At 44.1% G+C, this 12,316-nt stretch overlaps 2 protein-coding genes across 2 annotated transcripts; one reads left to right on the top strand and one right to left on the bottom strand.

The window, feature by feature from the left end:
• The first annotated feature begins 1,398 nt into the window (after nucleotides 1–1,398).
• Nucleotides 1,399–9,029, top strand: BCR41DRAFT_425774 (hypothetical protein). The gene is made up of 5 exons (XM_022030623.1): nucleotides 1,399–1,958; nucleotides 2,066–2,681; nucleotides 3,280–4,605; nucleotides 4,729–5,587; nucleotides 5,695–9,029. Exons 1-5 carry the CDS (start codon nucleotides 1,770–1,772, stop codon nucleotides 8,987–8,989), a joined length of 6,285 nt encoding a protein of 2,094 aa, XP_021876807.1. The 5' UTR covers nucleotides 1,399–1,769; the 3' UTR covers nucleotides 8,990–9,029.
• A 350-nt stretch (nucleotides 9,030–9,379) lies between these two features.
• On the bottom strand, nucleotides 9,380–12,034 carry BCR41DRAFT_425776 (actin-domain-containing protein). The gene is made up of 5 exons (XM_022030624.1): nucleotides 11,487–12,034; nucleotides 11,170–11,288; nucleotides 10,912–11,020; nucleotides 10,625–10,732; nucleotides 9,380–10,467 (listed from the first exon to the last, which is right to left on the bottom strand). The coding sequence occupies exons 1-5, from the start codon at nucleotides 11,763–11,765 to the stop codon at nucleotides 9,409–9,411; spliced, it is 1,674 nt and encodes a 557-aa protein (XP_021876808.1). The 5' UTR covers nucleotides 11,766–12,034; the 3' UTR covers nucleotides 9,380–9,408.
• Nucleotides 12,035–12,316: the final 282 nt, after the last annotated feature.

Consider the following 12,316-nt stretch of genomic DNA (forward strand, 5'->3'; position numbering starts at 1 on the left):
ATGACATATTCTATGCCTTACAATGCAGTGCTCAGGGCAGTAATCTCTCTAGTGTAGATCTGAGAGGAAAGAGGAAGAGAAAAGGGATCAACAGGCAGTGGCGATGTGAATGTATGGAAAATTGGAGGCTTTTTTTCTTTTCTTTTTTTTGCACTACACGCATGCATGAAGCATGACACTTCGTTAGTTCCGATATCTTCCCGATAGATGGCTGGAAGTGTCTGCACTAACTATAAATTTTAAGCACACGTTATCAGTTAAGGAACATGCGACTGTCTCAATTTTTTTTTATCTTTGGTCTTACCAGAAAACAAAAGTCACGGGCGATCAAAAACCCATGGAGCTTTGCACTAATCAACACTAATCAAATGTAGTCTGTTTCGTACCCTCTCGGAATCTGATCAACCACACACCAGAAAAGAATCAGAATTATTGTGGAGAGAGGTGTATACTTTTTTTACGGGCAAAAAAACGTATTGTAGCTTGTATAAAAATACCATGCGCGAACTTTTTCTGAACTAATGCATGATGAAGTCGCATAGGAGGTCTACATGCTGTGCCTGTTAGTCGTTTCAAGCGAAGGGAAGAAAGTAGTATTATCACTCTAAATGAAATTAGCATGTAAAAAGGATATATGATAGGGGTCCTGCTCAGTGTTGATTTCTGTGCTCCCTTCATAGTGACAACGCATCTTTTTTTTTTTTTTTTTTTTTTTTGCATGTATGCTTATACAAAATTTCAAGTGGGTTCTAGGTGTTGAGTCTATTGATTAACTTTGTGTATACAAAAATGTATGCACATCAAAGTGGCCGTGTGAGCCATGACATGACCTGCCGGAAAGTTTATTCACCACACGCAAATACTTTGTGATTCCATATGAAAGCCTATAGTAACTTTGATTTCCTCAATAGACACTGCTCAAACTTTTTTTTAAATGTCCTTATTTAATCAATTCAATAAAGCATGAGTCTTATTTGAAGTCAAGAAAAATTGCGGAACAAATGACAAGACGGATGATTCCTTTTGTCCCTTGTGCATATCTCGGCTTTAGCTTGCCTTAAAGCGAAGCTCTATGGACAACTAGCGATCTCCATTAACTCGTTGAACCGGGAGCAGATGAGAGTACATGTCATTGTTGCTATTGTCACTACTGTAGTGAACGAAAGGAAAAAAAAAAAAAAAAGCGCAGGAATTTTTTTTTTTTTTTTTTGTTTTTTTGGTTCTTCTGCAACATGACAATCAAGATAATCAACAGACTCATCCTGCGGATTTGTGTCCAATCTCGGAATCTATATAAACCCTCTACCCTGTCTCGGATTTTTTTTCCTTTTTTTTTTTTTTTTTTTTTCTTTCATTCTTGCTTTCTGCTCTCTGCTTGCTCCCCCCCACTCTCCTTCCTTCTCATCGCACTCCCCCCACTCTTGCTTTTGTTCATATTTCATCTATTTTTTTTGTCTTTGTTCTTTGTCCTTGTACAAAACACCTTTCCATTCCTGTACCTTTGTACACAATCTCCACCTACATATCCCATTTCGAAATCCTAAAGAGACTGCTCACCTCTTTTTGCATATTCAATTCGGATCTTAATCATTTTTATTTTCTCTTTGTCGTTTTCTATCCATACCTTGTAATTCCTACCTTTGTATAACTTTTCAACCACTTCCTGTAACATTGCTGTATCGCTTTTCATTTTTTCTTGCTTGCCTATAATCCTTCGTCACTACAAACTTTTATTTTAGTATCTTTTACAGATCACTTCTCGTATTGAAATGGAGGCTTTCATGAACAAAAACAACGTCGAGAGCAACAACTCGTGGGCCGGTGCTCTCCCTATCGCTCAGGGTCTTTACAACCCCGAGAATGAGAAGGATTCTTGTGGTGTTGGTTTCATTGCCAACATTAAGGGAGAGCTTTCTCACCGCATCCTCAAAGATGCTTCTTCCATTCTTTGCAACATGGTACGTCTTTAAAATTCAAACTCCTACTATATCCTCCCATACAACTGATCAACGATCTCCGTTATTCTGAACTGACAATGCTTCATTTTATACTGTCCTCTTTTTAGACTCATCGTGGTGCCACCAGCGCTGATCCTCGCGATGGTGATGGTGCCGGAGTCATGACAGGTATGCCCCATACCTTTATGGTCGAGGAAGCCACTCGTCTCAATATCACTCTTCCTGCTCAGGGTGAATACGCAGTCGGAAACGTATTCCTTCGTCCAGATGAACCCCATGTCCATGAACAAAAATCGACCTTCGAGTCGATTGCTCAACAAAATGGACTCAAGGTTTTGGGATGGCGTCTTGTTCCCGTTGACAACTCGATCTTGGGACCTGCTGCCAAGTCCAGGGAACCCTCGATCCAGCAGCCTTTCGTGATCTTAGATCCTGCTGTCTATAACAAGTTCGACAACAAGCGCTTCCAGCGTCAACTATATCTCTTGCGAAAGCAGGCCACTCATGCGATCACACTCAAGAACTGGTTTTACATTTGCTCGCTCTCAAACCAAAACATCGTCTATAAAGGCCAACTCTCGCCCGTCCAGGTGTACGACTTTTTCTATGATCTCCAGAACCACAAGTTCCTTACTCATTTCGCTCTCGTTCACTCTCGTTTCTCGACCAATACCTTCCCTTCTTGGGATCGTGCCCAGCCCATGAGATGGGCTGCTCACAATGGTAAGATCATTAAGGCAAAGTTGATAGTTATCTGTGTGTGAGGAAGAGAAGGTGTCAAGACGAAGATATGTAGACACGAATATGGACTTTGGTGACAGAGGAATCCGGTACAATCAACCTTCACTGCTCCCCAATTCGTTAGTGATTATTGCTTTCGATTTATTTCTGTTTATAAGATCCTCCCGTTAGTCAGTCCTTGTGAAGATTTCTTTTTTTTTTTTTTTTTTTTTTTTCCTTTGCAAGCTAGCCCACGCGCCAATCAAGCACACTAAGGTTGTACATCCTTTTGTGTGCTTGTGGATTGTTTACACTATCAGTGAGACGCATGCGGGGAACATTGTACATGTATACAAAAGTTGAGGGTGACTTTTTGTATTAAGGTTCAATTCAATAATTCTCCTAAATTTTGGCCAATCAGAGCTACGCATCTTATCTGAACGCACAGGTGGCGCTGTTCCCGATGCATATGCGGGCTTGCACTCCCATGTGACACTCATGCACTCTTGATCAACCTATGATATCACACCAATTTTTTTGATTTCAGATCTAACTATTTAAAAATTTCCTTATTATATATATTCATCATGTGATCATATAGGTGAGATCAACACTTTACGTGGTAACAAGAATTGGATGCGTGCCCGTGAAGGTGTTATGCACTCTGATTACTTTGGCTCTGATTTGCAGAAGCTCTTCCCTATTATTGAGGAGGGCGGTTCAGATTCCTCGGCCTTCGATAACGTCCTTGAGTTGCTCGTTGTCAATGGTGTGCTCTCCTTACCCGAAGCTATCATGATGATGCTTCCCGAGGCTTGGCAATCTAACACCAACATGGAGCCTGAGAAGAAGGCCTGGTATGAGTGGGCTGCCTGTCTCATGGAGGCGTATGACGGCCCTGCTTTGATGACCTTCTCTGATGGACGCTACTGTGGTGCTTCTCTTGACAGAAATGGTCTCCGTCCTTGCCGCTTCTACAAGACCACTGATGGCTTGATGATTTGTGCGTCTGAGGTTGGAACTCTGAACATTGCTCCAGAGCGCATTCTCGAGAAGGGTCGTCTCCAGCCTGGAAAGATGCTGTTGGTCGATACACTTGAGGGACGTGTTGTCGATGATCGTGAGCTTAAGTTATCGATTGCTGCTCGACAAAACTTCCGCCAATGGGTTGATGAGCAGATGTTGTCGATGACAGACGCTGTTGCCAACGCCCCTAAGTTCGACCTTATGTCCTCGATCGATGATGTCCCTCTTACTCAGGATCCTCGTCTTCCTGCTTTTAAGCTTACTATTGAGCAGCTCAACCTCTTACTTATGCCTATGACTACCGATGGAAAGGAGGCTTTGGGATCCATGGGTAACGATGCTCCCTTAGCTTGTCTTGCAACCGAGCCTCAAATTATTTTTGATTATTTCCGCCAACTTTTCGCTCAGGTTACCAATCCTCCCATTGATCCCATCCGTGAGGAAATTGTCATGTCTCTTGAGTGCTATGTTGGCCCCGAAGGTAACATCTTGGAAATGGATCAGAGCCAATGCCACAAATTGAAATTGCCCACTCCCATCCTCTCACTCAATGAGATGGAGGCTATTAAGAACTTTGACATCACTCGTGCGGACTGGAAGACTCGTGTAATCGATATCACATTCCCCAAGTCTGACGGCCCAGCCGGATATGTCCCTTGCTTGGAGCGTATCTGTGAACAAGTCTCTGCTGCCATTGAGGATGGTGTCAAGATCGTGGTTCTCTCTGATCGTGGTGTCTCCGCTGAGCGTGTTGCTTTGTCTTCGCTGATCGCTACCGGTGGTGTCCATCACTACCTCGTCCGTGAAAAGAAACGCTCCCGTGTTGCCATTGGTGTCGAGACTGCTGAAGCTCGTGAAGTCCATCATGCCTGCGTTCTCCTTGGTTATGGTGCCGATATGAGTAAGTTTATAATGATTTTAGAATGACCATCGGATGACATTGGGACGGACTGTATTTTGTTTATTAATCTCATTGATTGGCTGACTGGTCTGCCTCTTTAACTTTATTAACACTTCTCAATAGTCTGCCCTTACCTTGCTCAGGAAGCTATTCTCAAACTTTATCGCGAGAACTCATTGCGCTCGGATGCAGGTCCAGAGAAGTTGCTCAAGAACTATATCAAGGCCACTAGCAACGGTATTCTAAAGGTCATGTCCAAGATGGGCATCTCTACCCTGCAGTCTTACAAGGGCGCTCAGATTTTTGAGGCTCTTGGATTGGATGAGCCTGTCATTGCCCGTTCTTTCGCTGGTACTGCTTCCAGAATCAAGGGTGTTGGTTTCGACTTGCTCGCTTTGGATGCTTTTGCACTTCATGAACGTGCCTGGCCTTCTCGTGATACAATCACTGTCGAGGGCATTCCCGAATCTGGTGAATACCACTGGCGTAACGGCGCTATTCCTCACATCAACGATCCTCATGGAATTGCCAATCTTCAGGATGCTGTCCGTCGCAAGAATGACTCTGCCTATGAGGCCTACTCTCAGAACGCATTTGAGCAGATCAAGAACTGTACCCTTCGTGGTATGCTCGAGTTCGACTTTAACAAGCGCAAACCCATCCCTATTGATGAGGTCGAGCCTTGGACCGAGATTTGCAAGCGTTTCTGCACTGGTGCAATGAGTTACGGTTCCATCTCAATGGAGGCTCATTCAACCCTATCGATTGCCATGAATCGCATTGGAGGCAAGTCCAACTCTGGAGAGGGAGGAGAGGATCCTGCTCGTTCCAACCCACGTGAGAATGGCGACTCGCTTCGTTCCGCTATCAAGCAGATTGCCTCTGGTCGCTTCGGTGTGACTTCGTACTACTTGGCCGATGCTGATGAAATTCAGATCAAAATGGCTCAAGGAGCTAAGCCTGGAGAGGGTGGTGAATTGCCGTAAGTTTTTTTTACATTTCTAAATGTTCTACCATGTGAAAGTAGTCATGCCTTTGTAACTAAGCCCCTCTTTTTTTTTTTTTTTTTTTTTTTTTAATGTAATGTAGGGGCCACAAGGTTTCGGACGAGATTGGCAAGACACGCCATTCCACCCCAGGTGTGGGTCTTATTTCTCCTCCTCCTCATCACGACATTTACTCAATCGAAGATTTGAAACAACTTATCTATGATGCCAAGGCCGCTAACCCTCGCGCTCGTATCTCTGTCAAACTCGTCTCCGAGGTCGGCGTCGGTGTCATTGCTAGCGGTGTCGCCAAGGCCAAGGCTGACCACATCCTCATTTCTGGTCATGATGGTGGCACGGGTGCCTCTCGATGGACTGGTATCAAGTATGCCGGTCTTCCATGGGAGCTCGGTTTGGCTGAAAGTCACCAGACCTTGGTCCTTAATGACCTTCGTGGACGCGTTGTTGTCCAGACAGATGGTCAGATCCGCACTGGTCGTGATGTTGCCATTGCCTGCTTGCTCGGCGCTGAGGAGTGGGGTTTCGCCACTACACCCTTGATTGCTCTCGGATGCACCATGATGCGCAAATGTCACTTGAATACCTGCCCTGTTGGCGTTGCCACTCAAGATCCTTACCTTCGTGAGAAGTTTGCTGGCTCGCCTGAGCATGTGATCAATTTCTTCTACTACGTTGCAGAGGAGTTGCGTACTATCATGGCCAAGCTCGGTTTCCGCACCATCAACGAGATGGTTGGTCGTACTGATGTTCTCTGTGTAGATGAGAGTCGTCGCAATGCCAAGAATGCCAACATTGATTTGACTCCCATTTTGACCCCTGCATTCACCCTTCGCCCTGGTGCCGCCACTTATAAGGTTCGCAAGCAAGAGCATATGCATCATACTCGCCTTGACAACAAATTCATCAGTGAGGCCCAAGATGCTTTGAACACTGGCAAGCGTGTGGAGTTGGATGGCAAGGTTGTGAACACAGATCGTGCCTTGGGAACCACCATTTCGTACCATGTCAGCAACAAATATGGCGAGAGTGGCCTTCCTGACGACACTATTCACATCAGCTTGAAGGGCTCTGCTGGTCAGTCACTTGGTGCTTGGTTGGCTCCTGGTGTTACTATTGAATTGGAAGGTGATTCAAACGATTACGTCGGTAAGGGTCTCTCTGGTGGTCGCCTTATCATTTACCCTCCAAAGAACTCGAGCTTCAAGAGCGAGGACAACGTCATTATTGGTAACACTTGCTTGTATGGTGCTACTAGCGGAAAAGCCTTCTTCAGCGGTATTGCTGCAGAGCGTTTTGCCGTCCGTAACTCGGGTGCCACTGCCGTTGTCGAAGGAACTGGTGACCATGGATGTGAGTACATGACAGGAGGCCGTGTTATTGTTCTTGGTTCCACTGGACGCAACTTTGCCGCCGGTATGTCTGGTGGTATCGCCTACGTTCTTGATCTGAAGGGTGACTTCAAGTCCAAGGTCAATATGGAGATGGTTGCATTCGAGACTGTGAATGACACTGAGGAAATTGCTTGGTTCAAGGACACACTTGAAGATCATCGTCACTACACCGGCTCTGCCATTGCTGATCGTATCCTCAAGAATTTGGGTGAGTACCTGCCTAAGATCGTCAAGGTCATGCCTACGGACTACAAGAAGGTCTTGGAAGCTCAACGTGCTGCCAAATTGGCTGCAGCTGCTCCTAAACCCGATATTATTACACCCGTCTTGACTGCTTCCCCCCTGGCTGCCAAGCCCAAGCCTAATGAGCCTGCTCTTGTCGACCTTGAAGATTCAATGGTTGATGCTGAGACCTATAAGAAGCGTAGTGAGATGGTGGACAAGGTTCGTGGTTTCATGAAGTATAAGAGACGTGGCGATGCCTACCGTAACCCCAAGAAGCGCACCAAGGACTACAAGGAGATTTCTGCTCGCTTGTCTGACGGTGAGCTTCAAGTCCAGGCTGCTCGCTGCATGGATTGCGGTGTCCCCTTCTGCCAGAGCAATACCACTGGATGTCCTATCGGAAACATCATCCCTAAGTGGAATGACTTGGTCTTCAAGGATCAGTGGGAGGAAGCCCTCAACCGTTTGTTGATGACCAACAACTTCCCAGAGTTCACTGGTCGCGTCTGCCCTGCTCCTTGCGAGGGATCTTGCGTTCTTGGAATTAATGAGCTCCCTGTTGCCATCAAATCAATTGAGTGTGCCATTATTGATCGTGGTTTTGAGATGGGCTGGATGAAACCTCGTCCTCCTACCCACCGTACGGGCAGGAAGGTCGCTATTATTGGTTCTGGCCCTGCTGGTCTTGCTGCTGCTGATCAATTGAACAAGGCTGGTCACACGGTCACTGTCTACGACCGCAACGACCGTTTCGGTGGTCTCCTCATGTATGGTATCCCTAACATGAAGTTGGACAAGGGTATTGTCCAGCGTCGTATCGATCTTATGGCTGCTGAGGGCATTAGCTTTGTTCCCAATGCTCACGTTGGAGTCACCCATGACGTTAACGAGATTCGCAAGCAAAGTGATGCCTTGATCTTGGCTACTGGCGCTACCTGGCCCCGTGACTTGCCCATCGCTAACCGCAATCTGGATGGTATCCACTTTGCCATGGAGTTCTTACAGCTCAATACTCAGTCACTCTTGGACTCTGAATTGAATGATGGCAAGTATATCTCTGCTAAAGGCAAGCATGTCGTCGTCATTGGAGGAGGAGATACTGGATGCGACTGCATTGCCACCTCGCTCCGCCATGGTGCTGCTTCGATCGTCAACTTTGAGTTGCTGCCTCAGCCCCCAGCTACCCGTGCCAAGGACAACCCATGGCCTCAATTCCCTCGTGTCTTCAAGCAAGACTATGGTCATTCTGAGGTTCAATCACACTTTGGAAAGGATCCCCGTGAATACTCGATTGTCACCAAGGAGTTTGTCTCTGATGGAAATGGTAAGGTCAAGGGTCTCAACACCATCCGTGTTGAATGGACTCAGGATGCTTCAGGTCGCTGGTCCATGAAGGAGATGGCTGGTACTGAGCAGTATTTCCAAGCCGATCTTGTCTTGCTCTCCATGGGCTTCTTGGGACCCGAGGCAGAACTTCTCAAGGCAGTTGGTTGCAAGCTTGATGGTCGCACAAACATCGAAACTCCTAAGGACAGCTATAGAACCAGCGTCAGCAATGTCTTTGCAGCTGGTGATGCCCGCCGAGGACAGTCTTTGATTGTTTGGGGTATCAACGAGGGTCGTCAGTGCGCTCGTGAGGTGGATGAATTCTTGGTTGGCAATACTCTGTTGCCTGTCACTGGAGGTATTCAACAGCGCAGTTTGAAGTCTTTGACAATGGAGGCATACCAGAATACTACCACTCCTGTTGCTGCTTCATAAAGGATCATTGCATCATCAAACAACACCAACCAGTAATCACAAAAAAGAAAAAAAGAAAATCGGGAGTCGTATCAAAAGCAGGTCCAGGAAGAAAAAAAGGAAAAAAAAAAAGTATGCAAGTGTTGCTCACTTATCGCAACATCAGACAACCATTGAGCCGGTTAGTTTGATGTCAGCATGATCAAGCTAATACCAATACCAATATAGAGCCTTACAGTTCCTGTATCCGTTTGTTATATTTTATAGAAAGCTTTGTAACATAGTCCAAATAAAAAATAAAAAAAATAAAAAAATTACAAAAATACAAAAAAATTCTTTTCAAATGAATGAAGATAAGGTGGGACGAAACCATTGAAAAATTTAAAGTCTTTTGACAATTAAAGTCATATTATTATTGTATATTTTTCTTTAAGAACAACCTAATATGAAATGGCAAGAGCAGAAGCGACCATAGAGGATGTAGTAGCAGCATCTTGATGGGTTTGAGTTGCAGAGAGACTGGCTGTAGACCAGTCAGGCACTGTTCCATTAAAGTTTTCGCGCAAGATTTCAGGTCCCGAGACCTTGAGCGATCCAACTAAAGAGCCCCCGATCCATGAGCGACAATTGGGCATGAAGACTTTGCCACTACTCTGATACGGCTTCTTTTCTTTTGAACCGGATTTTTTCTCTCTGTCACGAGTACCAGGGATGGCTGAACCCGGTCCGAAACCTGATCCTTCGTCCTGATCCAACATTGAATGACTCCGACTAAGACTGGGAGTGTTGCTTCTACTAGCTCCTGCTGCTGTTATTGCTGGTGCTGCTCCTCCTCCTACAAACCCAACCGCTGTGGAAAGCGCGGCCTTGTCTTCAGCTGTCAAGTCATCTAAAAACCTGACCGAATCCACTAAGCCTGCCAGTTTAGCCCATTTAGGGTTTGACTGTAAGGAGCGTCGGATTTCCTGCAGGAGACGGCTCTGAATATTCGGCAACTGTGCAGTGCCACCGATCAAGAGCATAGAGCTGATCAAAGGTCTCCTCAAATCACTGGGTACTTTTGCGATGGTCTCTAGTATTGTGTCCGTCACACTCAAAGCATCCTCATCTCCATTGAACAAGCATTCACTTGCTCTTTCTCGGATCCAACCGGGAATAGCCAGGATCCCACGAGCTTGTTCTTCCGGTAACCAGACCTCAACATGAACCTCAGTTGAAGAGGATAGGTCCCGATAATTATTGTTCATCTCATCCTCGTTAATATTATCCCCACTTCGAGCGTTGACGATCAAGGGAGATGCAAACAACAGTCGAGTCTTGATAGTCTCCAGAAATGCAGAGGTCAAGATGGACTCGGGTATTGTCCGGAGATCTGTAGGATTGTCCACCAATGAAACAGGGCATTTTTCACGAAGAAGTTGTTTCAAATGAGTCGAAAGGAATTTGCCAGCGCGAGGTGTTGTCCGAATAAATGGTGTTAATGGGCGTGATGAATAAATCTATTTGGAAAGGAGACGATAGTATTTTTTTTTTTTTTTATTTTTTATTTTTATCACCATTGGATTTGTTTAGTGTTTGATATTTGATTCATGAACAAACAGGCAACGATTTCAAAATAAAAAAATAAAAAGAAAAAGAATTAAACAAATCGCTTACGGGAAGAACCGAAGTTTCCAAATGTCCACAATCAATCACCAATCCTGTAGCTGTTCCTGTTGTCAACAATGCTAACAAATGTGAATTTGTGAAGGAGATAGAAGGTGCCTAAAAAACAAAAAAAAAAAAAAAAAAAAAAAAAGGGAAAGAGATAAAGAGATAAAAGAGGAAAGAAGGGTAAAGAATGAAAGGAAATAATAATGAATATTTAAAGTAGCATTGTTAGCATTCACACCTCCAACAAAAGGATGGTAACTTGGACATGCAATGGAAAATATGAACCTTACCTGCAACTTCTCAAACAACACTTTTGCAATGGTCTGCTTCAAGGCAATAGGAGCCAATGGAGATTCACAAATAATAACTTTTCTCTGCTTTGGGTCCGTCAACAGATGTCTTTTTTTTTTTTTTTTTTTTTTTTGAAGGAAGGAAGGAAGGAAGGAAGGAAGGAAGGATTAAAAAAAAGTTTCTTTAGCCTTTTTTTTTTTTTTTTTTTTTTTTTTTTTCTGTTTCTCTGGCGTCCCATGATCGTGTCCATAACTTACTTAAAGTACACGTCATAAAGGTACTCAGAGAGTCGTTCTTCCAGAATCATTAATCGTTCTTCCTCTGAATGCCCCTGACCATCCTTTCGCATTAAATCCAGTTCATATAGTTCTGCATACTAAATTGATTGTTGATATTCGCCAACCCGTCAACATCCGAAGAAAGAATAGAAAAATAAAAGATAGAGGTCCCAAGTTAGTACATTGGATACGATATTCAATGCCATGTAATGCTATGCAAGGACAATACGTAATAGTAATAATAATAAATAATAATAGTAATAATAATAATAATAACAATAAAAAAGACTCTTTACCTCAAGAGGATGAGCTTCCCGAAAGACATGGTTGGCTCGTTCGTTACAGAATTCATTACAGTCGTGTCCAAAGTGCATGGGGCGGACAGGATTCAATCCCAAATAGTTATCCAGTGCTTCGTCTGAGAGAAACATGGAAATAAAGTGTCGAGGACGCGCCTCACCAGAGAGACCACATTTGATGTAACAGGATCCAATGTCGAGTACAATCCGTTCTTCAATTCCATAGATGGATGTCTTGAAGGATAAATCGCGGATCTTGGTTAACGGAAGCGTCATTCTATACGTGTGTGTATGTGTGTGTGTGTTTTTTATATATATATATAAATATATATAAATGTATATATTCGTTTCTCTCTTTCTCTCTCTTGCTTTCTTTCTTTCTCCAATTTATGATTGCGAAAGTGGTTGCTGCTGGAATTGTAGTGGTTTTTTTTGTTGTAGCCGTTTCTGTTTCTGTTTCTGTTGCTGTTGCTGTTGCTGTTGCTGTTGCTGTTGCTGTTGCTGACACTGTTTGTTGTCGCTGTTTAGTGTTGTCGTAGTTATTGCTGACTGACAATTATGAAATAGAACAGAGGTTAGAGTTCCTGTCAAGGTGTCAAGAGAAAGAGAGAGAGAGGAAATAGAGTTCCTTTGGGGGGGAAGGTGTTGGCTTTTTTTTTTTTTTATTTCCAGAAAAATAGACAAAGTTGCGCGTGCAAAAAAAAAAAAAAAAAAAAATGAAAAATGAACTTGTAATGAGGGGCTCATCGATATTCAGGCACACACACACAGGACAATCTTTTTTTTCTTTCTCTTGTGTACAGTATTTTCAAGCCAGTCCAAAGCTC

Source organism: Lobosporangium transversale (assembly GCF_002105155.1).
Source record: "Lobosporangium transversale strain NRRL 3116 chromosome Unknown BCR41scaffold_54, whole genome shotgun sequence".
Lineage (NCBI taxonomy): Eukaryota > Fungi > Mortierellomycota > Mortierellomycetes > Mortierellales > Mortierellaceae > Lobosporangium > Lobosporangium transversale.

Bases quoted from the DNA above. Each gene is read 5' to 3' on its own strand.
- BCR41DRAFT_425774 (XM_022030623.1), top strand. From the start codon at position 1,770: ATGGAGGCTTTCATGAACAAAAACAACGTCGAGAGCAACAACTCGTGG. The intron at 2,682-3,279 runs GTAAGATCATTA...GTGATCATATAG, and splicing joins GAGATGGGCTGCTCACAATG to GTGAGATCAACACTTTACGT. The intron at 5,588-5,694 runs GTAAGTTTTTTT...AATGTAATGTAG, and splicing joins GGAGAGGGTGGTGAATTGCC to GGGCCACAAGGTTTCGGACG.
- BCR41DRAFT_425776 (XM_022030624.1), bottom strand. From the start codon at position 11,765: ATGACGCTTCCGTTAACCAAGATCCGCGATTTATCCTTCAAGACATCC. The intron at 10,733-10,911 runs GTAAGGTTCATA...TTTGTTTTTTAG, and splicing joins TGTTGTTTGAGAAGTTGCAG to GCACCTTCTATCTCCTTCAC. The intron at 10,468-10,624 runs GTAAGCGATTTG...CTTTCCAAATAG, and splicing joins TGGAAACTTCGGTTCTTCCC to ATTTATTCATCACGCCCATT.